The sequence below is a fragment of the Mesoplodon densirostris genome, chromosome 10, assembly GCF_025265405.1.
Source record: "Mesoplodon densirostris isolate mMesDen1 chromosome 10, mMesDen1 primary haplotype, whole genome shotgun sequence".
Lineage (NCBI taxonomy): Eukaryota > Metazoa > Chordata > Mammalia > Artiodactyla > Ziphiidae > Mesoplodon > Mesoplodon densirostris.
The window spans coordinates 1,919,014-1,945,016 of record NC_082670.1 but is presented as its reverse complement, the minus strand read 5'-3'; the positions used below and the strand labels follow the sequence as shown (position 1 = coordinate 1,945,016).

General features: G+C 45.8%; 1 protein-coding gene across 1 annotated transcript in view; it reads left to right on the top strand.

Annotated features, from left to right (window-relative positions):
* The window catches only part of GMDS (GDP-mannose 4,6-dehydratase), a 499,210-nt gene that overhangs the window by 386,248 nt on the left and 86,959 nt on the right, over nucleotides 1-26,003 (top strand). The window contains exon 8 of the mRNA XM_060110789.1: nucleotides 18,255-18,373. Within this exon, the coding sequence (XP_059966772.1) occupies nucleotides 18,255-18,373 (119 nt within the window). The remainder of the gene's footprint in view (nucleotides 1-18,254; nucleotides 18,374-26,003) is intronic.

Genomic DNA, 26,003 nt, shown 5'->3' with positions numbered 1-26,003 from the left:
ACGGCTCCTCCTTCACAGGTTAAAATATTTTGCTTCCTCCAGCTCGGAGAGAGTTTCTCAACCCAACTTTTACATCCAGGAGTGTTATTTTCTCACGAGTGACACCCCCATCTGCTGCCACACTGGCTGCTTCCTCTCCGCCTCTGTAACTGTTGTGTGTGTCCTGTTAGCATCTGTCATTGTGAAGTCATTGGGGGCAGGTTACAGAGAGTCACAACGTCAAAACAGAGGACTCTTCTAGGACTACTCACACCAGTACATAAGCTAATGTAAAGTATAATGTTCTAGCAAATAATTTTTATCACTGAGTACTTTGCTGTAACATGTAGTAGAATCAAAGTAAGCCACTGTCCCTCATCCAGGGCTTATCCTTGTACACCTTTCATCTTTTACAATAAAGTCAAGGAATGTCAGAAGGAGTGTGAAGTAAAAAATGTCTAAAAGTGCATAAAAAATGTTTAAAAGTGCACAGCATAACTTTTAGTCTGTAAAATGTCAATAGATGAATAATAGTTTATAATAAAGTGCCAATTTTCACAAATTATGACTATTTGAAAGAAACAAAAGTGTTTTTAAATCAAAGCAAATACCTTACATTATGGTATAGTAGCTAATGAGAAACATTTATTCATCAAAGAATTAGTAAACATAGCCCTTCCTTGGCCGAAGTAGAAGAGCTCCAAAATAAGCATCCAGGTTTGAATTTTTTAATACTTTTTTGGTCATATATCATTGATACTTTTTTTAGAGCTGTCCTTCCAATTAAATTTTTTAGAAGCAAATGATGAAGTGTCATCCTTGCACTTTTTGCACATATCTCATTAATTATACTATCATTCTAAATATTTACAATGTGTTCTTTCAAATATTTGTAGATATAATAGAAAGCACGTCTCTGACATTATATGCCTTACTAAATTGACACTAGATAGTCCCGTGTTTACACACTTACATATGGTTAATGACTCATGTTACCTATTAAAGTTTCCTGTTTCCTGATTTAAAAGATATTGAAAGGTTGAAGTACTGAAATGTTTATTTTTGACCTCAGGATCTTACTGCTTCATAGAGTCACACATAAATAGGCTGAATACTCATTTTAACGTCCCCAAACCCACTTTCTAGCTTCATTGTGAAACGAAGGTTCCATCAGCCGAGGTCACGTTGGACGCTTGGCGTGGCTGGCGTGGTGGCCGGTGACCTCTGCCCCAGGGAGGAGCGTGGAACGTAAACACCGGTTTCTACAGCAGCTTAGAGCCGGGATTAACTTGGATCATGTCGTCTTCTGCTTTTAATGAAATTCCGTCCCTTGTATTTTCATGTTTGGAAGAGAGTCCAAGTTATCTCATGCTAATTTAGTCCGGCCGTGCCCTCGGGGGTGTCACAGGCTTCCCTGACCTCTCCAAGAGGGACGAGGGGCATGAAGCATTCCTGAGAAACTGGAGTGCGGCAGCCCCCAGAGAGTTTGCAGCGAAACTTGCTCCAGACTTGCCGCCAGATGCTCGAGTCCCTTTTCAGCACTTGCCTGACGTCTCTGTCAGCCCGTCTGGCTGCACGGGAAGGCCAGTCCTGGGGCCGGGGGAGGCCCAGGACAGGACTGTCCGTCTTTGTCGTTTGCTGTCTGAAGTACGTCCACAAAGGCGGGAAGAGCCTGGGGAAGCAGGGCCGGATTTTGCTTGTCTTTTTTTTTTTCTTTTTTCTTAACCGCCAATTTAAATTAGATGAATTGGTATTCTTAGTCCCCAAAAAATGAATTCCCTGATTTTCGGTGACTGAAATTGAAGGGTGGTAGGTGGTGGGTTTTTTATAGGACCTCTGCCACTAATTACTTTGTAATGATATTAGCTGTCGTACAAAGGATGTTTTCTCTTGTGCATTTAATGAAATTTGGGGCAAGGGGGTGTTGGAAAATATCTTTCTGGTTTTAAAATTATATCCTCTTTGTGGTTTACATTTCCTATATGAAGGATTTCAGAAGAAGTGGGAAAGAAGAGTATTCTATACTGTAAACAAACCGAGAAGCCACATTTCCTGTCTCGTCCCTTGTTTTCCTGTGAAGTGAGTGAAGTTCAGCGTGCCTGGTAGCGGCCACGTGAGGAGAGTCTGAAGGTCCTGCTCGACCTGACACCCAAGTGGGATCCTCAAGAACAGATCTTCCTACTGGGGTCCTTACCGCCTGCATCAGAGCTGGGCCACGGCTATGCTTTGTTTAGTCCAGGCAATATTTAAAATTTTCTTTTCTTTTTTAGCTAACAGTTAAAATTTGAGAGGTTTTTTTTTTTAAACAAAACTCTCAGCTTTCAGCATTTCAGATGTACAGCTTCTCTGATATAACCAGAAGACCTGGCGAGGCTCCTTCCTCATCCCCGTATGGGGACCGTCTTCTGCCCGCAAGTGCTCACAGCCTCTTCTGCAAGGGAATGTCCTCTGCGGGCCATCAGGGGTGAACCCAGCCTGCGCCCCTGAAGGCACTGGAGTTGTGAAGCTGTCTTGGACTCTTTCTCCAGTGCTGGGTTAAAAAAGAGAAATCACTTTTCAAAGTAAAGTACCTTGCTCACCGGAAAGTCCTTCCTGCTTTTTGTGTAAGAGCAGATACTTAAATATTACACTCATTTCTTCATTGACCTACATTGTGATTCTCAGGGCCCTTTGTCTCCTACACGGAGACCTGGAGAGGCGGCTGGCCTGCAAGATGGACGTGGGCCCCAGCACCAGGCCCGTCTCTCGCCATCTGGAGTGTCTCGATGGAGCCCAGTTTCCTTATCTCCAAAACCTGAAACAAATTTCCCAACTCTCGAAAGTTCTGTGATCTTTGCTACTTTTCAGTTTCCAGTGATTCAAGACATAGTAGCTTAGGTTTCCTAACTTAACCTGGTGTCTCTGTCAAACAGAATTAATCATGGAATCAAACATGTTGCTGCCCTCAGAGGGGCTGTGTGTCACAGACCCTCAGGTTCTGTGTAGAGGTTCCCTTTGTAAAGACAAGGATCCTTCAGATAATCACCCTGCCCCCATCTCCATCATCTTCATAAAGTGCAGCGAGTCTGTGGGCCGATCTGACCCCTGTGACGGAGGACGTGTGCACTGGACGTCCGGAGAGAGGAGACCTTGGGTGCATCTCGGAGGACCCCTTGACATTCAGGCTGGAAACTGGGAAAGGAGGAGGGACCCATGTTGAGCCTGGGACGTGGCTGCGCGAGCCCCTCGTGTCCTGGCCGTGTCCTAGGCCGGCGTGTGCCTGGGGGGTGCAGGGCCTGCGCCTCCCCACCCCGGGGGTGTCATGGGTGCTGGAGAGGCTGGCACAGGGGGTGTCTTCAGGCAGCCGCTTATCGAGCCTCAGCTCCTGCCATTTCATCCAGACGGGGTGGACCGGGTGGAAGCCGGCCCCAGGGTCAGGAAATCTGCCTTCTGTTCCTCGTTCTGCAGCCGTGACCTTTGGAAGGTCATTCCCCAGCCCTTCTCAGGTTCTCCATCCATAAAATAAGACGGTGAAATTAATGTGCTTTATAAGAAACATTAGGGAAATCCTTCTGATTATTTCCATGAAAACTATGGCCGATGAACATTTCTTGGGGCTCCACCTTGACCCCCTCTCTGGCACACTGTCTAGGGCCCTCGTCTCTGGTTGGAGGGTTTCTCAGAGCCCTGCCTTCGAGCTGCCTGTTCGTGGGTTCTGTTCTCACCTATGACCTCCCTGGTGATGCCTCACCCCCCAGGAGGACAGGTGGTGGAGGCAGGAGCTCCTTACGCCAAAATAAACAGTAAAGTTTGGAGACATTTAGACCAAAATAATTAGGACAATGCTGTTGAATGAAAGATGGCATTAGACTTCTTGTTGTACTTAAGTTAGAATCCGGTCCCAAAAAGCACACTCTCCAGTTAACTGATTTGTTTTAAAAGGTTTGTTTGTTTGTTTCAAGATTTCATTAGTTGAGATCTTCTGATCACGCCTCAGTTCAGGCTCTATTTATGGGCTTTTCTACTTCCTTGAGAAATGTTGGAAAAACATCTGTTTTTCTATCAACAACTGTTGACTATTTGGGAACAGTATAACACCAAGGAACACGAACAATCATGAATGAAGCTAACTATCTAGAAGAAATGAGTTCAAGCTCCCCTGAAATATCTACCTGTTTAGCACAGATTTATTTTCCTGAAATAGCAGAAACCCACATATAAGACAAATATATAAATTACCAGGATTTTTAAAAATGTTTTATTTTATTTATTTATTTTGGGCTGCGTTGGGTCTTCGTAGCACATGGGCTTTCTCTAGTTGTGGTGAGCGGGGGCTACTCTTCGTTGTGGTGCACGGGCTTCTCGTTGCGGTGGCTTCTCCTGTTGCGGAGCACGGGCTCTAGAGCGCAGGCTCAGTAGTTGTGGCACACAGGCTCAGTAGTTGTGGCGCACGGGCTTAGTTGCTCCGCGGCATGTGGGATCTTCTTGGACCAGGGCTCGAACCCATGTCCCCTGCATTGGCAGGCGGATTCTTAACTACTGTGCCACCAGGGAAATCCCTACCAGGATTTTTATACTCTTTCAAAACTTGCATATAACCGACCTGCTTTGGGCAAGGAATCAGAAATTCTTAAGGATGGAAATGTTGAAATTGCAGATTTCCATTCTAAAACACATTTTTTAAAAAGAATTAGTGCTCTGAAAAATGCTGTGTTTTCGTGTTAAGAGTGATAACAGGCTGTGGAATTATCACGTATCTTGGTGATCGTTATGGATCTCTGATCTCTTCAGCATTAGCCAGGCATTTTCTCTAATAATATTATCCCTTGTAATAGCAGTAACGTTTTGTAGATCACAAAGCGCTTTCAAGAGACGCTCTAATAGGATCCCTAAACCCTGTGACGTGCGAGAAAACCAAGCGTGAAGTAAGTGATTTGCCTGGCATGATAGGCCCAGAGTCTTAGGGCTTCTGTCCGCGTTCTTTTCACTACATAACCTTGAGACTGTCCTTGATGGCCCATTTTCCTCTAAAACACTTCACTTGGGAAGACGCATCACTGTGCGAGGCCTTCTGGTCCTGCTGTCTGAGGGCGGTGGGTGTGTGGGTCTCACACCACAGGCTCAGCTTATGGAGTTGCCCCACCTTGTAAAAAGGTGACGGCTGATCACAGAAAGCTTCCTCGCCTGCCAGCGCCCGGTGCTGCTGGGAACAAGGTCGGTGTTTTCACTCTTTTTCCTTTGCCCCTTCATCCTCACCCTCCACTTCTAGCAGCAGGACGAGTTGGCGTCAGCTGGGTGCTGGCCCTGCTCCCCCTGGACCCTCCGGATGGGCCACCAAGAGGGGCGTCTCCGCTAAAGCAGGTCAGGGGCCCAGCAGGTGACGCGGTTTCCCCAACTTGGGGACACCGTTCGCTCTTAAGAGGCCAACGCCCCAAACTCATCCCTTTTCCCAGAGATGCTAACCTAACACGCAGTCAGAGACAAAGGTGACTCTTAGGACTGAGATGCTCATTCTGGTCGCCTGGTAGGTGGCCCTGCACCATCCCGGCTGGGATGCCACGCTGTCCCCAGCCCAAAGCTTCCACGAGAGGCATGAGCTTGCTTCTCTTTCCGCCCTTTGTGTCCTGGAGTCCGTCATGCCGAGGCACAGGTGCCGGGGCCAGGGGCAGTGGGGCAGCTGCCATCGGAGCCCCCCAACCCCGGGCTCGTCCCCTGCCCACCAGTCCTGTGGGGCTACCCGTGGGGAGACGCGGGATTTCTCTCCCTGTCCGGGGAGAGCTGACTTCCTTGGAGACTTAGTTCACTGATGCTTCAGCCCACTTGTGTGATCCTTTCACTGGACTCTGAACTGAATTTGTTCTTCTTCATTTTTCTTAGGAGGCTTTTCTCTGGCTGACGGTGGAGGGCCGGGTGGGAAGGGTTCCTTATCTGCTGTCGGTCTGGGGTCGGCCTGGTGGCTCTGGTCCAGCAGCACCTCCCTGTGTGTCCCCTTGCCACTTTATCTGTCCCTCTGTGATTTTAGAAGGAATTTCGTAGAAATGGGAACTGGAGATTCGGTGTGGATTGAACAAAGTGTGATCGTCACACTGGTTTATTTGCAAGAGCAGTAAAAGGACACTAAATATTCTGCCTGCACACATATTCCCGCCTGAAAATTACTAGCCTCTTAATTTATGATTTTTGGAGCAAATGTTCAGTAACTGTTCTTAAATCAACAACATTGATTTAAAAACAAAATTATCAGCATTACCTAGTGTCTCACAGAAAAGAAAAAAATCTAGCGGATCACTTCAGAATTAGCTTTGAGATGTTATCAGTCGTCTTTCTAAGCACGCGTTACCCTTGGTAAGTGCAGTGCCGTGAAAACGCTAGCATGTCCATGAGCGTCGAGCAGGCTCAGTTCATCCCGAAGACCCGGCACGGCACGTTTCACACCTTCCCAGGAAGGTTCACATCAATCACGGAGTAACATCTGTCTTCCGCAAACACCACCCCAAGCGCCCTCCTTCTCGGAAGGTTGGGCCGAGGGCACCAGCGCAGATCCCCTCCCTGCCAAGCCTTGCGTTACGAGCCTTCGGGATCAATAAGAACATTGTGGCGGTTGTTTCAGAGCTGATGAAGTTACTTGTCTGCAAGCCGACACTTGACTCAAAAGGCTGGTCTGGTTTCTGTGGTGCAAGTGTGGCCTTCGCTGGGCCTGTCCTGGCACTGAGCTCCGGGGCTGCTCTGCCCGGGCAGCGGCTGGGCCCAGCCCTCATTTCATAGTGAGTAACCCATCCGCCGGACCAGCGCCTCTGTGAGAGGACACGGTGTCTTTTCCGTCAGAACCACCGTGGCCCATTAGTTAGTAGGAAGGAGGGAAAGAACAGAGTGGAAGACCCATTGGATGCCTGGTTGTGGGCTCTTCAACTCTGGAGAGACAGAAAATGTGGTGGCCCTGCTTTTCTTAATAACTGGGATAAATGCAGATAGTTGTAGGCCATTGAGCATCTAAGGATGAGATGATGCAGAAATGCATGACTCAGAAAAAGTTTCTCCGTTCATAGTTGAAATGCACAGTGTTTCTTGGCTTTTCAGTAATCGGTTGATATGGTTTGTATATTAATTCATGTCAGGCTCTTAGAATTTCCTCTTGGAGTTTCTGTCTTCCTCCTTGAAAACTTTCTGTTTCATTTTCAGGGAAATGGAATCCTTTGGGTCTTACTGTTGAAGTATAGTTTTGTTGTGTCCGATATTACTTTTAATTTCACCAATTGCGGGGTAAATAAACCATTGTGCAGTTGGAAAAAAAAATTGGCAGAAAGGCAGAATATGTTAAAGACTCTTGCTTTTCATTGCTAGGGAGATTTCCCAACTGGAGTGTCTCTGTTTTATTTTGCCTCTGGCTAACATCTAAAGATCAGTCATAAAGCTCCATGCAAATACTTTCATGTATTAGAAGAACAATATTTTGACACTCATAGACAGAGCAAAAAAATACAGCCCTAAATTAGTGTTCAGGAGGACAGTGAAGACGTTGTTCATTCGTATGAGATGCATGTGAAAATGTTGTGTTGTGTTAACAGAAAAGATGCCCCTCAGCCCTTGACCGTCAGCATTTGCCGGGAGAACCGCTTCTGGTTTTTCACAGGATTAGACAGCTTTTTATTCTTAATCATGGGACTTGAGCAGTCGTTGGTACTTGTCAGACTACAGAAAATTTTAGTCACCAAAAAATAAAGGTTTATTCTGCAGAGTCTAGCAATTTGAGTTAAGCTTCTCTCAAGTTTTTGTTTGGTGGTTTTTTTCTTTTTTTGGGTGGGGGGGCACTTTAGAATATTTAAAGACATGATATGTTAACTATTTTGAAAATATTCAATTGATCAAAGGCCTGATTTTCTAAATTTCATCTAAAGTTATAAAGACTCAAAAAAAAATCTCCTGTCACTATGTGTTTTTAAAATAATCAGACTTTTAGGAGCTCTCTTGATTTTTTTATTTGAAGAACATAAAGGAGCTTTTGATTTAATTTCCAGCAGTGTGGGGGGATATAGTCTGTAAATTACTGGGGTTTTTATATGTAGTGGAATTTCTCTCCTCCCGTGTCACTAGCTCAGGCTCAAATATTACTGCTACAAGAAATGTTTTCTTAAATAGAACTAGCTTCCCTTCCCATCTCTCTCAATCAAGGACACTGCTGAGTCAGCATCTAGGAAATAATGATGATAACAGAAACATTACACTCATGGGCAAGACCAGGTTAAAAAGAGCAACTTAACCTCCCAGAAGATCAAAGCTTACGTGTGTTTATGTTGGGGTGTTCTTGTATTTAGCAACCAGAAATTAAAGGCAGAACGATTAAATCTAAATCTATTCGAGCGTAGCTTTGAGAGTGTGGAGGGTAGAGTGACTTTTAAATTGAAATCCTGATTTCTGTGAATCAGGATGCTGTGGTGAAACACGTTTGAAATGAGTTTCAATGAACGCGTTGAATGGGCACCAGCTCCCTGGTGACGAGGATGCGGCGTGTGTTGGGCCGAGGTCCTCAGGGACGCTGGTCGGGCAGGCGCCACGCTCGTGCGCCAAGAAGCAGATGGATGAGGATCCTCGGGGCCCTCCCGCTGCGAGGTGTGCCCGCCGCCTCCCGCTCCGGCCAGCGGTTGACGGTCACCCCTCGGCCCCAGGTGGCTTGGGGTGTGGCGTCCCTCCTCCTCCCTGAGGACCCTGCGGCCCGGGTGCTGCCTCCCCCCTTGGACCTGCCTTCTCGGCGCTGAGGCATGGCTGCCCCCCCACCACGCAGGGACTGGTCCCCAGCTGTCCTCCGAGCTTGTGGCACAGGGAGCAGAAGCCAGCTCGGAGAAGTTCAGGTGGAAAAGGAGTCATCCCAGGGGGCGCTGGGGCACGTCCCAGGCCGGGGCGCTGGAGTCGCTTGCCGTGCTCCGGGCGCCTGCCCCGCGCTCCCGCCAGGCCTGGGGTCCCGCCCTCCCTACCGCTCGCCCAGCAGGTGTCCTGCCCTGGCTCTGAGGTGCTCCTTCTACCTCAGGCCTCCCCCCAGCCTCAGCAGGGCACTGACCCCCCCGCCGGGACAGTCAGGCGTCTCCGGTGCCCAGTGCCGTCCTGTGCATTCAGGTCTGGGCCTCTGATCACAGGCTTTTTTGAGACCCCGATTGGCCCAGAATATGTCTGTGTCCATCCTTGATATGGGACTGGGAGTGGGGGAGGCACTGGGACGGACCCCTGGCTGAGCGTAGCCCTGGCCGCACGCCTCCAGCTCAAGCGGGGGGGCGGGGGTGGGGGGGCTGCTTGGGACGGAGGTTGTCAGGAGCTCCCACGCCTGATGTCTCCTGGAAGCTCGCTGGAGTTCCTGTCTCAGAAGTTCCTCCTGAAGTCAAATGCTGGGCTGTTAGAGCCTTTTTCCCATGTAAAGGGTGGATGTCCCTGAGCCAGACTCAGCAGCCACCGTGTCTGCCCCCACCTGGCATCCTCCCACTGCCTGGCACATCGCGGGCTTCCGTAAATACTTGCTGACCGACAGGTCAGGTCCCCGGGCTGGTCCGCACAAGTCCACTCAGCTGTTCCTAACGACCATTTATAATAGCAGAATTTCCACAGGAAAATGCATGGGAGTGTAATGCAGCGAAAAGAAAACGAAATAGGCCATTGAGGCTCTCGTCCCACCTCCGGCCAAACTAGCTGTGTGACTTCACCCAGATCACATAACCTCTCTGGTTTCGGCTGGTTCCCCTCCTTTTTATGAGTCGAATTGAAAGACAGCATCTCTGAGGTCCCTTCCAACTATGAAAGTCTGTGGCTCTGAACAGAACGGGGATTAAATTCGCTCCCCCCTTTCACTCTGCGTGCCATGTATGGACGCAGGACTTTGGTCCTGGAGATGAACTAGGTTCTCCCAGGTGCCAGGAACCCTCTCCAGCTGCGTAATCACCGCCATCATCATCATGGTAAATAATAGTCCTTGAGCACTTACTCTGTCCCAGGCACTGTTCCAGGCACTTTTCATATATTAGCTAATTTAATCCTAAAAACGACCCTATGAAGTTGGTGCCATTATTCTCATTTTTCTGAGGCCCTGGAAGATTAAGGAGCTTTCCAGAAGTTACCCAGTGACTCCTGGAGCTGAGGTTTAACGCGGGTGGTCTGACTCCAGGTCTGAGGCCCACAGCACGCGCTGGTTCTCGGTGTGGTCCCCAGACCAGCAGCATCAGCTTTGCCCTGGAACCTGCTAGAAGTGCAGATTTTCAGGCCTCATCCAGGCCTACTGAGTCGGCCTCACTGGGGCTGGAGGAGGCCCGCGATCTGTGTGCTAACCTCCCAGGAGACTCTGATGCACACAGACTCCAGTGCCCCTGCCTGCTCCCTGAGCACTGGCTGTCATCGTGCCCGTAAGTGTCTCTCTGGGTCTTTGCTCCCCACTGTTCCTACTGGGAGGCAGGGGTGTGGTGTCACTGCCCATTTGTACACGAATGAGACAGGCATTCAAAAGTCAGACGGTCTGGGAGCTAGTTAGACCACTTTTCAAGGTCTGTCTTCTAGTTGGCATCACCAATGAAGTCACTGCAGGAAAGGTCAGGTGGTGGAGACAACGAGGAAGGAGGGAGGGGAGGGGATGATCCCGCAGCCGTGTCCCGGGGTGGGCAGGCCGTCTCCACGAAGCCCTGCAGGCTGAGCCGCGGCGTGAGGGCGGCGCACACATGAGAGGGGGGCCCTTCTCCCTCTGCGGGGCAGCTCCGTGGCCCGGCTGCCCCATGAGTGCCTGCCAGCCTCCTGCATTCGTGGGCACGCAAGGGATGCCCAGGTGAGCTGAGATGTGCTGTGAGCACAGGACGTGCACGGGGCTTCCAAGGCTCAGTGCATAGGAAAACGGCGTAAAATACCTTGATAATAGTCTCCATTGAAACGACAATGTACTGCATACATTGGCTTATAAAGCATTAAAATTAGCTCTACCTTTTCCTTTTCCTCTTTTAATGTGGCTGATAGAAAACGTTAAGTTATGTATGTGGCTTGCACTGCATTTCTCTGCGGCAGCACCGTTTCAGGGAGCCTTAGCTTGTAAAGTCCCGTCTGTTTCCCTTGATGCACATAATGTGATGTGTTTATCAGGGTTAGTTACCGGTAACGATGGCCGTCAGCACTGGAACCCAGAGGTCCGTGGCGAGGCTCAGGCCTGTCACTCAAGGGAGCCCAGGACCAGCCCAGAAGTTGGGCCCCTCGGGTCAGAGTCAGACGAGAGGCAGAACCGGGGGCTCAGGACGGCCTTGAGGGGAGGGTCACAGCGAAGTCAGAGCTGCTTCCCAGGGGTGAGCTGAGGCAGCCCTGGGCCGGGAGCCACGAGCCGGGAGTGGCGGGCAGGTGGCCGGCCGTGGGCGTGGACTCACTGCCTGCCGTGCGGCTGAGCCAGCAGTGAAGTCTGGGTGGCTCGCAGGGCATGCGCGTGGGGGCAGGTATTGGAAGCACCTGGAAGGGGTAGGCGGCCGGGCTCCAGGAAACAGCACTTCTGGGAAGTGCGTCGCGACGGTCATGGTGTCGGGCCCGTCTGCCAGGTGTGAGTCCCTGAGCTAGGGTCAAGCTGACCGTCACCGCACGGTGTAAGGTAGGCAGAGCTGTGCAGGGACACTACAGCAGAGGCAACAATGCTTACATTAAAGGCAAACCTAAGGATTTCATTGCTCTATTGAAACAGTCAGCTGAAATCACAGTCATCACAGGACTGCCCGCCCATCCTAAATGCCCTGTCACAGTGTGACTTTACTGCTTTTCTCATGGGGGTGGGGGGGAGGTGTTCCCCTTTGTCTGGATTTGGGCTGTGCCTGCCACAGTAGTCCACGGAGGGGCACGGCGGGCCCTCCCGAGGCTGTAGGAGGCCTTGCAGTTTCTGTTTTCTAAGGAAGCTGGGCCAGACTGGGTGAGAGGCTGTGGGGACAGGACACAAGGAGGAGGGCTGGGGGGCGGTCCAGCACGGAGGACCCAGGCCTGTGCGGGAGGCCATCTCGGCCAGCAGCCCGGGAAGCAAGGAGGAGCCGTCCTCCTGGGTTCTGAACTCAGGGTCCTGAGCAGTAAAAAGCCTTAAGCCAGAGTTTCGGGATGGCTGATTAAGCAGCATCCTTTGTCTGTATGTGCATTTTCCCTTATGGTTCTTTCCTACATTGTCTATGTGGTCACATAACCTTGGGTACATACCATGCTTCATGTGCTCACTCAGAGCATGTTGTGCTGGGCATACATGCTTGGCTGTGGAATTTGCTCAAATTAATTTCCAGTCCTAAAGCCCCATAAAATGACGTTCCCTAGGGCTGGACGATGTCTTTGTCGATGCCCACCCTTTCCTGCAGGACGGCAAGAGGGACCCCGGTTTCACTGTCGGGGCCTGGCCTCCTGGCTGAGGGGCAGTGCAGACTGATCGGGGTCGGGCTGCTTGGGGGCCACACTCACCAGATCAGTGCCTGGAAGTGAGGGCAGCCGTGTCCCGGGGCAGAGAGTGTCGTGATTTTGGAGAGAGGGTTTCGGGAGGACTTTGAAGTGGAGCTGCAGGCCCGCCCTGCACTTTCCTGCTCTTCCTCACACCATTCCACAGCAAATACGCAGCCTCGTTCAAACAGGAAGAGTGATGGGAAAGCTGAGTGGGCCCGGGGAGAGGGCTGCAAGGTGGGGACAAGGACCAAAACGAGACAGACCAACAGCACATACGGGTCATAAGGAGTAGCAGCGAAGGCAAATACCACGGATTCAAAGAAGCTTACAGGCAGCGCAGTTTGGTTCCATTTGCCAGAAGCCGAGGTGGGCAGATTGGAGCCCGTGGGACAGTCGCGGGTTTTGTAAATAGCACGGCTGCACCCACCTCTTCCTGTGTTGTCTGTGGCCGCTTTGTGCTCCAGCGGCAGAGCTGAGTGGCTGTGTTACAGTGTGTGGCTCGAAAGCCTAAAGTATTTACTCTCTGGCGCTTTAAGAAAACGTTTGCAGACCCCGGACTTAAAGGAAATAAATGAAGGAGTTAAGCTAGAAGTAGTCAGTAAAGACACGGACAAGAGAGAGAAAATCATTCCAGAGGTTGAAGTCACATTAGCAAGAAAAATTTAAATAAGTGTTATTAGAAACAGTCAGGTCAACAAGCAGGAGGAAATCACATAAAATAATATGGAAGAGAACAAGGATAAATATGACGGGGCAGCAAGTAACAGACCTGAACACAGAAGAAAAGAGATACAACACATGCATAATTGGCGTGCCTGGAAAAGAAAAGGAGCGCATGGAAGCATGGAAGAGATAAAGTGTACTCAGAGATCAATAAATAACTACGTTACCTGACTCTGCATACAGAGAGAGCAGGTGGTGTTCCAGAAAACTGGGTCAGAGTGATTCCCAGAGGACTAGAGCTTTCAGGCTGTATGTTGTTACCCCCAGCCTTGGACTTCGTAGCTTGGTGGACCTGGCTGGAACAAAAGGGCAGGGCAGCGCAAATGTCGGTCTGGCCTCTTTCAGTGCATTGGTATCAATGTTGAATGATATGTTAATAGCAAGAGCTAGATAGCCTTCTAAATTTGTTTTATTATTTTTGGTGTATTTAAAAATGTACCATCTAATGATTTGTTTCCTGTCCAGTAACTTTGTGCTTTTAAAATGTCTAAAAGACCCTTAATCAAAGGAATCCACAAACAACAGTATTTTTACCCGTGAAGAAATTAATAGACTGAGGTTTTGATTTTATGCTAGATGATTTTCTCACTACAGTTGTGTTTGTTAGTCATTTAGTACCTGTTTCCGAATTATGTCAGAGTAAGGGGTACTCCCCGCCCCGGCTAACCCGCCCGAACTATGTGCGTCCCACAAAGCATAAGGCCCAGCCTAGCCCAGGACTCCTTCAAGTCCTGATTCAAACTGAAAACACCAGGCTATCATGATGAAAACAGCTACTGAACAGAGCTGAAAGAAAATGTATGTGAACGGTTCCACACTTAGAATCCTTTATGGGGAATTTTAATCTCCATTTGTTCAAATGCCTCTGATTTTTATTAGAAATATTTTATAGAATTTCTCCCCTATTTTTATACATGTATATATGTATATATATTTATGTACGTGTATATGTTTAGATTATTTTTATGACAGTAGCCCGTAAAGCACAAAGCACAGGGCTGAAAAGGCAGCAGTCAAATGAACATAGTTAAACATAACCTTGATTAACAAATCTCGTTATTCATGGGTGACAGCTCAGTTAATAAGTGTCCGTGGCTTGGATACTGAGCCGGAGGTTAATGGCAAGGTGGAAGCAATTGTCGAATCCAGGTTTTCAAGACAAACACACATCACAGCCTGAAAGGCACGCGTGGAATCAAGGCTAGCTAGTCGGCTGCGGTGATGCACTTTGGCTGTTCTCCACCACTGGTCCAGCTGGGAGCCACTGCAAGCTCCTGAATCCAGGAAAGAGGAGGCCCCTCCACAGTGACTTCCGCGTTCATGATCTGTACAGCCAAAGAGCAGGTGTGGGAGAGGAGTATTTTTTTTTGGTGGGGGGGGATTTTTTAAATGAAAGTTTTATTTTGACTTCTCTAAATTAGATTTGTAAAACAGATAGATTCACTGTATAGTTACAAGAGAGCACATGTCCAAATGGAGCGGATACTTACAACCACCTAGACTTGGCCTTCAAGCGTCAGTGACATGGAGTCGGGTTCCCACTGGACTTTATATGCCTTAAAAGCAAGATGAATATGGGACATGGTTGGAGAACTGTGCTGTTCATTTGCCATCAAGGGACATTTTGATGTTGAAGAATCCCAAGCCTTGGTACGTTCCTTAACTGATTGTCTTTCCTCCCTGTGGGATGGATTAAAAAATAAAAAGCAGGCGATGTTTTCATTTGCACTGGTGATCAGGTCAGGGCAGAGGTAAATAAGTGTGTGAGGAGGTGGGTAAGTCAGTTGTATCCTTATGGGGCCCCTCATTCCGGGAGTGACGGGCCCAGAGTGCAGACGCCTGAAACCCGTCACCTCAGGAGCGTTTCTGCACCGGAAGCCGGAGCTGGGTGGGGACTTGAGCTCAGGGGCGGCTGGCCGAGTCATGGGTCACATGTCCCGCATGTGAACAGGAAGGTGAGGAGAGGTGAACCTTTGCCTCGGCCGTGCCATCCATCAGGGAAGAAATGGACCAGATCAGCGTGTGCAGCTGTGTGAGGACGTGCAGGCCTGGGCGCTTCCCACACAGGGGCCTTTGTGCTGGACACGCCTGAGCATCGCGATGGGCTGCGCGGCCCCGGCTCGGTGGCAGATTACTAACCCACGATCACCGCAGAGCACAAACTTGTTCATCTTCTCATCTGGAGTGTCACCGGTCTTCATTTACCAGTCAGAGATGATTCATTATGCTCAGTGGAAATTCAAACAAAGCCTTTCCCTCTGCGTTTTAAAACCAGTAAACTATTCAGTAATAACAAATAAATCTGGAGCTGTATATCCTTTCCCTCCCATTCCCAGGCTGGAGTCTGGGACAGTATGAACTTTAAAGGAAATGCCTAGAAATTGGTAGGTCAGAGGCCGCGGATGGTCGGTTGGAAAAGAAAAGGGCAGATTCTTGGCACTCAACTGTGGTGAAAGTGAGGGCCTCCTGTGCGCCCCGACTCCCGGTGGGGATGGAATGAGCACCAGGGAGCTGGTGCCGGTGTCTCAAGTAACCCACCCTCGACCAGTCATCATACTCTCTCCTTTTATTTTTAGCAGCCCTTGCTTTCTTTCACATGATTAAAAATACGATTTTTTCAAAACCATTCCAGCCCAACATAGTGTTTAAAAGAAATAAAATAAGCTGAGCAGTCCTGAAAGACCTATTTGAAATGTTATTTTTAGAATGGAAATTCAAGTAAAACACCCTTAAGTACATACACTAATCCCTCAGAAAAACGTTCAGATAGAAATTCTAGCCAGAAGCATAATTTAATTTTTCCTAAAAACTTTGGAAGCATTTTGAAAAAAGCCAAAATGTGTGTGTGTCTGTGTGTGTGTGCACGCGCACGTGTGTGTGTGTGTGCACACAGCACGTGAGCGGGTCAACTTAGTTGGGGAGGTGCCCAAAGGGCAGCTCGGGCCAGTATAGCCAGTGTGCTATGCCATCGTCCCAGGGAAACCCAGAGAGACACAGGCCATGCCAGGGCCTAGGCTGGAGGGTTCCCAGGCAGAGGAGGAGGGTATTCCAGGCTGGGTGGACACCTGCAAGATGCGGACACCAAAAGGGGCCTCTCGCCTCTGTGGTGCCCACGACCAGGGCACCTTCGAGGAGCTGAACAGCCAAGGGCGCTGGCCCAGGGTCTGAAACCTGGGGCCGCACGCACCATCCCGATGAAGAGGACAGCTTGCATTTTGTGCCTTTTTAGAACTGAGCAAGCTTTATTATTAATATAATTCATGTAAAAATTTTAAAGTGTTATAAAGAAATTCATCAACTATAATCTCTTAATGCAAAATAAAACTTCAGATCTTTCATGAATGTGAACAAACCCCTCTCCTGCCAGGACGATTTCATCTGATGCTTCTCAGCATGTCCCTGACCTGCGTCTGCTTCCAGCGTCCCACCCGTGGGCCGCATCTCCAAGGCGTGTGAAGTTGCCGAAAGCCTTGTCTTCTGTAGGACAAAAATACAATTTAAAACAATCTGGAGATAGACCAAAATACAAAATATTCACACAAAAGAAACTTTGAGTACAGGAGAAATGTGCACGTTTTTAGTTTTTAGAGGGCTGCCATAAATTGAAATGAATAAAGAAGAATTAAACTTTATTTAAACTAAATCAGCAAAAACTTTGCTGATTGTGTTTTCTAAAAGAAAATAAGCTGCTCCATTGATCTCAGAAACCTATTTTTCAGCTTATCTAACAGCAGCTAGGGAGACACCAACCAATAGTTTTCTATAAATGTTACAACAAGAGTTCAATGCACATAATATTGAGGACCGTGTTCTAATGAGGTGACTATTGCTTTCACCTATTTTATTTTGAAAAGTGGGTGTGAGTGATGAAAAAAATTGATTTTTTAAAAAGTTTTTATTGAAGTATAGTTGATTTATAATGTGTTAGTTTTAGATGTACAGCAGAGTGATTCAGTTATACATATATATGTGTATATACATATGTATATTCTTTTTCAGATTCCTTTTCATTATAGGTTATTACATTGAGTTCTTGTTTTTTTTTTTTGTCTTAGATTTTTTTCTTAAAGAGACTGCTGTCAGATACCAGCTATACTTAATTTTGTAAAATCTTCATCTTCTGTCTGTGTAAACAAAATCTTTAAAATCAGTGTGTGGCTCCAAGCTATAGGAGCTCTAGGCCTGGCTGCTACGGTGAGAGCCATCTGAGCTGAGTTTTGGGGCCCTGTTTTGGGTCTTTCACATGCAGCTAGACTTCTGGCTCTCCTTGAAAAAGCCTGTCTGCGAGGTGCACCCACCGAGCCCCTGACCTTCAAACACAGCTACTGAAACCTTAACTCTGAGCAGATGTCTTCACTGCCAGATAACTTGTTAAAAGTGCTGTTTGTTATATGATTGTTTTTCCATTAAGGATTGTTGAATATTTTGCTTTACCGTGTCACCGCAGTGGTAAATTTCCAACTTTACTGGTAAGAAATTTGATCCTACTTTGGAGGATAAACACCTGTCCTTAAATGATGTTTTCTTGCCTTCCTTCCATGATTCTTAAATATCCTATGAAAAGGTTATTTGGTGCAGACGCTCTTCAACATCTCATACCTGTGAACTGTAGTCCAAGGTCCTGCTGTGTGAATCTCACCTGGGCTGCTGCAGACAGAGGTGCTGCAACAGCTGCCCGGCCTGTGCACCTGGGCTGTACCCAGAGGTCCCCAGATGATTCTGTCGCACGTTAGAGTTTGAGAACCACAACTGTGCCGTGGTTAGGATAGTGGACTAGATTCGTCGTCACCGTCTGGCTACACAGGTTAAAGCATCTAAACAAGGAGGCCGTTAGCCCTTGGTAGCCAGAGTCCCCGCACCAGAATCCGAGGAAGTGAAACTTCACCAGTAGCTCACCCGGCTTCCCAGATAATCAAATAATTGCTTTGCTCTGTTTCGCTTCACTTCTACTCTGTAAAAGCCTTGCCCCCCCCGCCCCGTCCCTGCGTGGGGAGCCTCCTGAACGCCTTTGGAATCGACGTGTGCTCAGATAAACTCCTGAGAGTTTTTGTATGCCTTGGTTTACCTGTTAGCACTGTCCCTGTCCCATGATGTGCGTTGGGGACATGATAGTTCCCGAGGGGCAGCTGGGTACAGCTCTCACGTGGCTCTGCCTCTCTGTCTAGGCCATGTGGCTGATGCTGCAGAATGATGAACCCGAGGACTTTGTCATAGCCACGGGGGAGGTCCACAGCGTCCGGGAATTCGTGGAGAAGTCGTTTCTGCACATCGGAAAAACCATCGTGTGAGTATGACTGGTGGACGTCGGTCAGACATTTACTTGCTATTCTGCCTGCATTTTGTCTTTTTCCCTCTTTGCTCTTGTAAAGCATGAAGCAGGGACTTGGTCCCAGTTCTAGTGAAAGTCAAATGTTTGTCACCATCTAAACTCAGTTTTTTAGAAATTTCTTTCCTCCTCTTAATTTTTAAATATGTTTTTAAGGTTTTTACCTTTTTTTTTTTTTTTTTTTTTTTCTTTTTGCGGTATGCGGGCCTCTCACTGTTGTGGCCTCTCCCGTTGCGGAGCACAGGCTCCGGATGCGCAGGCCCAGCGGCCATGGCTCACGGGCCCAGCTGCTCCGCGGCATATGGGATCCTCCCAGACCGGGGCACGAACCCGTATCCCCTGCATCGGCAGGCGGACTCTCAACCACTGCGCCACCAGGGAGGCCCGGTTTTTACCTTTTTAACTTTAAATTTTGTATCATGGTTTATACTCAGTTTACTAGGATTTTACTGTTGCTAATTGCTCTTAACAGATCAATGTGATAACATAAAAGTTACACAAACTTTTTTCAATATTTCACTTTATATTTAAAATTTTTGAAACCATAGAAACTTACAGAAAAGTTTCAGATACCTGACCAGCATAATTCTTTTCTCTGAACCATTGAGAGTGGGCCCCGTCCCCCTGACTTTTGTGTGTATTTGCTATAAACAGAGACATTGTCGAACATGAATGCAATGCAGCCATCAGAGTCAGGAAATCGCACTGCTAAGTGAGTACTGTCTAATCTGCAGATCTCACTTGAGTCTTGCAGTTGGGCCAGTGCTCCACTTTATACCAAAATGATCCACACACTACATCTACTTGTTGCATTACACAAATTTTGAAGTCAGGTTTTTATTGGAATATTCGAAAGATTTGGGGGAAATCCTTCACTACAGATGGAAGATTCTTTTTTGGTGATTGTTTTATTGAGATAAAATATATATAACATAAAATTTACCATTTTAATAATTTTTAGGCATACAGTTCAGTGGCATTAAGGATATTCACAGTGTTGGGCAACCATCACCACCATCCGTCCACAGAACTCTTTCTTCTCCCCAAACTGAAACTCTGTTCCCATTAAACCCTAACTCCCCTCCCCCTCCCCCAGCCCCTGGCAGCCACCATTCTACTTTCTGTCTCTGAATTTGATGACTCCAGGGACCTCATATATCAATGGAATCACACAATATCTGTCCCTCTGCGACTGGCTTATTTCGCTGAGCCTGATGTCCTCAGGTTCCATCCCTGTTATATCCTGTGTCAGCATTTCACTCCTTTTTAAGGCTGAGTAAAATATTCCATTGTGTGGATGGACCACGTGTTGCTTATCCGTCATCTGTTAGCACCTGGGTGGCCCCCACCTTTTGGCTGTTGTGAATGATGCTGCTGTGAACACACCTATACAAATATCAGTTTCAGTCCCTCCCTGCTTTCAGTTCTTTGGGTTATAAACTTAGGAGTGGAATTGCTGGGTCATATGGTAATTCTGTGTTTAACTTTTTGAAGATCTTTCAAACATTTTTCCAAGATTCACTTTTAAAATATAAGAAAGGACTTCCATTTCTAGCTATGATGGAATAACAGAAATCAGATTAAACCTTCTATCTTGAAAAACTAGGAAACTATATGAAATACATAAAACACCGTTTGGGCAACGGGCAGTGCAGGACCGTGATCCCTGGTAGAAAAGGAACAGATGAGATGAGCCCTGCAATCACCCGGCTTTCCTGGAGACATGGTCTCCACCAGGGAGCGTGGAAGAGGAACTTCAACAGAGAACAACCGTCTGCTGAGAGCTGAGGAGGTAGAGGTCAGAATTCAGAGAGTCTGAGGCACCTGGATGTTGTGGGGCCGAGTTCTGGAAAGGTGTGACGATCTGCAAAGAAAAAGAGTTCCCAGGGCTTCCCTGGTGGCGCAGTGGTTGAGAGTCCACCTGCCGATGCAGGGGACACGGGTTCGTGCCCCGGTCCGGGAAGATCCCACATGCCGCTGAGCGGCTAGGCCCGTGAGCCATGGCCGCTGAGCCTGCGCGTCCGGAGCCTGTGCTCCGCAACGGGAGAGGCCACAACAGTGAGAGGCCCATGTACTGCCAAAAAAAAAAGAGTTCCCAAAACGTGCATTAGGATCCCACTGAGTCCTTATTGAATATTAAGAAGACATTCCACAAGCTTGGATGAGGAAGTGCCTGGAAGGTGGAATTGAAGGTTTCTTAGAGTGTTCCCAAGCTTGGGAGGCACATGAGCTTCAGCCATAATGGAGAGACCTCGTTCTCACTCAGTGACCATCCTCACTCAGGGGATGAAGTAAGATTCCAGAAGGGCTGTGCCTCAGTGATGAGACTGATTCCCAGAGTAAAGGCTGCTCTAGACCCAGGCTAACAAAGCTTAAACACTAACTTCAAAGGGATCAAACTGGTTACAAATACCTTAGCCTTCGAGCATTGCAAAGCCCAGTGTTCTTCAAAGGAATACAGTAAAATCTAGACTCAAAAGCATAACTTTTTTTTCTTTTGATTTTTATTGGCGTATAAGTTGCTTTACAGTGTTGTGTTAGTTTCTACTGTACAGCAAAGTGAGTCAGCCATACGTATACATATGTCCCCTTTTTTTGGATTTCCTTCTCATTTAGGTCACCACAGAGCATTGAGTAGAGTACCCTGTACTATACAGTAGGTTCTCATTAGTTATCTCTTTTATACAGAGTATCGATAGTGTATATATGTCAATCCCAATCTTCCAGTTCATCCCACCCCCCGCCCTTCCCCATTGGTATCCATACGTTTGTTCTCTACGTCTGTGTCTCTGTTTCTGCTTTGTAAGTAAGATTGTCTATACCAGTTTTTTCAGATTCCACATATATGTGTTAATACAGCAGTCCCTAACCTTTTTGGCACCAGGGACCAGTTTTGTGGAAGACAGTTTTTCCACAGGGGGAGGGGGGGATGGTTGAGGCAGTAATGCGGGCGATGGGGAGCGGCTGTAATTACAGATGAAGGTTGGCTCGCTCGCCCGCCACTCACCTCCTGCTGCGCAGCCCGGTTCCTGACAGGCCACGGACTGGTAGCAGTCCACAGCCCAGGGATTAGGGACCCCTGTATTAACATACGGTATTTCTTTTTCTCTTTCTGACTTACTTCACTCTGTATGACAGTCTCTAGGTCCATCCACATCTCTACAAATGACCCAGTTTCATTCCTTTTTATGGCTGAGTAATATTCCACTGTATATATGTGCCGCATCTTCTTCATCCATTCCTCTGTTGTTAGACATTTAAGTTGCTTCCATGTCCTGGCTATTGTAAATAGAGCTGCAGTGAACACTGTGGTACATGACTCTTTTTGAATCGTGGTTTTCTCAGTGTATATGCCCAGTAGTGGGATTGCTGGGTCATATGGTAGTTCTATCTTTAGTTTTTTAAGGAACCTCCATACTGTTCTCCATAGCAGCTGTATCAATTTACATTGCCACCAACAATGCATGAGGGTTCCCTTTTCTCCACACCCTCTCCAGCATTTGTTTGTGGATTTTTAAAAATAAATTTATTTATTTATTTATTTGTTATTTATTTATTTTTGGCTACACTGGGTCTTCACTGCTGTACATGGGCTTTCTCTAGTTGTGGTGAGTGGGGGCTACTCTTCGTTGCAGTGCATGGGCTTCTCATTGCGGTGGCTTCTCTTATTGCAGAGCACAGGCTCTAGGCACATGGGCTTCAGTAATTGTGGCCTATAGGCTCAGTAGTTGTGGCTCGTGGGCTCTAGAGCGCAGGCTCAGTAGTTGTGGTGCATGGGCTTAGCTGCTCCACAGCATGTGAGATCTTCCCGGACCAGGGCTTGAACCCGTGTCCCCTGCATTGGCAGGCACGTTCTTAACCACTGCACCACCACGAAGTCCTGTTTGTGGATTTTTTTGATGATGGCCATTCTGACTGGTGTGAGGTGATACCTCATTGTAGTTTTGATTTGCATTTCTCTAATAATTAGTGATGTTGAGTCTTTTCATCTGTTTGTTGGCCATCTGTATGTCTTCTTTGGAGAAATGTCTATTTATGTCTTCTGCCCATGTTTTGATTGCGTGGTTTGTTTTTTTGATATTGAGCTGCGTGAGCTGTTTGTATATTTTGGAGATTAATCCTTTGTCAGTTGCTTCATTTGCAAATATTTTCTCCTATTCTGAGGGTTGTCTTTTCTTCTTGTTTATGGTTTACTTTGCTGTGTAAAAGTTTTTAAGTTTAATTAGCTCCCATTGTTTATTTTTGTTTTTATTCTCATTACTCTAGGCAGTGGGTCAAAAAAGCCCTTGCTGCAACTTATGTCAAAGAGTGTTCTGCCTATGTTTTCCTCTAAGAGTTTTATAGTGACTGGCCTTACATTTAAGTCTTTAATCCATTTTGAGTTTATTTTTGTATATGGTGTTAGGGAGTGTTCTAATTTCATTCTTTTACATGTAGCTGTCCAGTTTTCCCAGCACCACTTATTGAAGAGGCTGTCTTTTCTCCATTGTATATTCTTGCCTCCTTTGTCAAAGATAAACCCATGCACATATGGTCACCTTATTTCTGGGCTTTCTATCCTGTTCCATTGATCTGTATTTCTCTTTTTGTGTCAGTACCACACTGTCTTGATTACTGTAGCTTTGTAGTATAGTTTGAAGTTGGGGAGCCTGATTCCTCCAGCTCCATTTTTCTTTTCAAGATTGCTTTTACTGTTCAAGGTCTTTTGTGTTTTCCATAGAAATTGTAAAATTTTTTGTTCCAGTTCTGTGAAAAATGCCTTTGGTAATTTGATAGATTGCATTGAATCTGTAGATTGCTTTGGGTAGTTTTGTCATTTTCACAATATTGATTCTTCCAATCCAAGAACATGGTATATCTCTCCATCTGTTTGTGTCGCCTTTGATTTCTTTTGTCACTTTCTTATAGTTTTCTGCATACAAGTCTTTTGCCTCCTTAGGTAGGTTTATTTCTAGTTATTTTATTCTTTTTGTTGCAGTGGTAAATGGGATTGTTTCCTTAGTTCTTAATGTTCAGCATTCAACCGAAAATTGGTAAGACTGTCATGAAGCAGGAAAATGTGACCAAAAACCAAGGGGAAAATCCATCAGTAAAAACAGACTGAGGAATAAAAAAGATGATGGTATGAGTGCATAAAGAAGGTAAAATAGCTATTATAACTATGTCAAGTATTTTAAGAAAAACCTGAGTATAGTGAGGAGAGATAAGGAAATATGTTTATTTTTTGAAGAGCCAAATGGAACTTTTAGAAATGAAAAATTAAGTATCACTGTTGGTATTGAGAATAGATTAGATACTACAGAAGAAAAACTAGTAAACTTAGAGACATAAATACTAGAAAGGACCCAAGATGAAGCACAGGAAGAAAAAGACTGGAGGAAAAAAAAAAAAGAGAACAGAGTTTGATTTGATTAACCTGTGAGACAAAATCAGCCAATCTAATATATGTGTAATCAGAGTATCAGGGAAAAAGCAGGGAGGGCACAGGAAAAGAATTAAGTAACAGCCCAAAATTTCCCAAATTACTGAAAATAAATGCTAAAGAGAAAAAAAATTTAAAGCAGCCAGAGAAAAAATAGAATTATTTACAGAGGAACAAATATAGGAAAGTTTTGTTACCAGAAACTATGCAAGGCAAGAAGACCTTGGAGCAACATCTTTAAACTGCGGGAAGCAACCTGAACCTCGAGTTCTGTACCTGAGGAAACCACCTCAGAAATGGAGGCGAATTAAAGACTTTCCAGACAAACAAAGGCTGAGATGGTTCATCGCCAGCAATCATTTAGGTGGAAGGAAAATGATACTAGTTTGAAGCTTGGATCTATATGGAAGAATGAAGAGCAAGAGAAATAGCCAAAATGTGGGAAAATATAAAAGTTTTCCCCTCGTTTTAAAATTTCTTTGAAAGGTAATTGACTGTTGAAAGTAAAAATAATGAAAATACATTATGAGGTTTCTACTACATATGTAAATAAATTGTATAACAACAGTAGCACAAAGAGTGGGGACAGGATGGAAGCAATGCATCATTACTGTAAAGATTCTTACACCAGATGGGAATTAGTATGATATGATTTGAAGACAGACTGCAATTAGGTAAAGTATGTACTGCACACTACTAAAACAAAACAAAATGAAAAATAGCCATAAGCCAATAGTGGAGTCAAAATGCAATCCTAAAAAATACTCACCTAAAAGAAAGCAGGAGAAGAGGGAGTGTGAACAAATAACAGATGGGACAGATAGAAAACAAATAATAACTATACTGATAATTATATCCATTTAAATGCTCTAAATACTCTAATTAAAAGGGTGATATAGTTGGACTTGATTTAAAAAAAGCAATATGCTGTCTACAAGAGACACACTTTATATATAAACACATAGATAGTTTAAAAGTAAAAAGATGAAAAAATAAAATGTCCAAACACTAACCATAACGAAACTGGAGTGGCTATATCTATATGGGACAAAATAGACTTCATTTAATTAGAAGGAATAAAGAGTCATTTCATAATTTTAAAGGGGTCGATTCTTCATGAACACATAATACTTTTAAATGTAATACTTTTTTAACGTATCTACACCCAGTTATAGATACTTCAAAATACTGACAGAACTGATAGGAAAAAAAGACAAATGAACTTTATGCTCGTGTACTTCAACACTCCTTTCTTCGTAACTGGCAAAACGAGTAGACAGAGAATAACTGAGGATACAGAAGACCTGAACAACACAGTAAACTTACTGGACCTAATTGACATTTCTAGAGCTTACCACCCAACACACTTCTAAATAACTCACAGGTTTAAAAAGAAATCACAAGGGAAATTAGAATATATTTTGAATTAAATGAAAATGAAAACAGCATATCAAAGTGTGTGGGATACTGCCAAAGCAATGCTTGAAGAGAAATTTGTGGCTTTGAATACTAACATTAAAAAAGAAGAAAGAGCCCAAACCAGTTATCCAAGCTTCCATCTTAAGAAGCTAGACAAAGAAGAACAGATTAATCCCAATGCAAATAGAAAGAATGAAATAATAAAGATAAAAACAGAGATCAATGAAGTAGAAAACAAAAAAACAATGGAGAGAATCAGTGCAACCAAAACCTGGATAAACCTTTATCCAGGAAAAAAAGAGAAGACAGAAATTATATGTAGTAGAAATAAAAGAGGGAACATCACTACTGATCCTCCAGACATGAATAGAATAGTAAGAAAACATTATGAACAGCTTTTGCCAATGACTTTTTCAAGTTAGAGGAAATTGGCAAATTTCATGAAAGACACAAATTGCCAAAACTGACTTCAAAGTATGTATAAATCTTAGTAGTTCTATGTCTGTTAAAAGAAACTGAATTTTATACGTTTAAGGAAGAAAGTAATACCCTTTCTATACTCACTCAGAAGAGAGAACACTTCCTAACTCATTTGATGAGGCCAGCATTACCCTGATGCTAAAAATAAAAATGTTACATGAAAAGAAAGGTACTGACTAGTATTCCACGAGAGCAAAGAAGCATAAAAGTACTAACAAAATATTAGCAAATTGAATCTATCAATATATACAGAGTTGGTACACCATG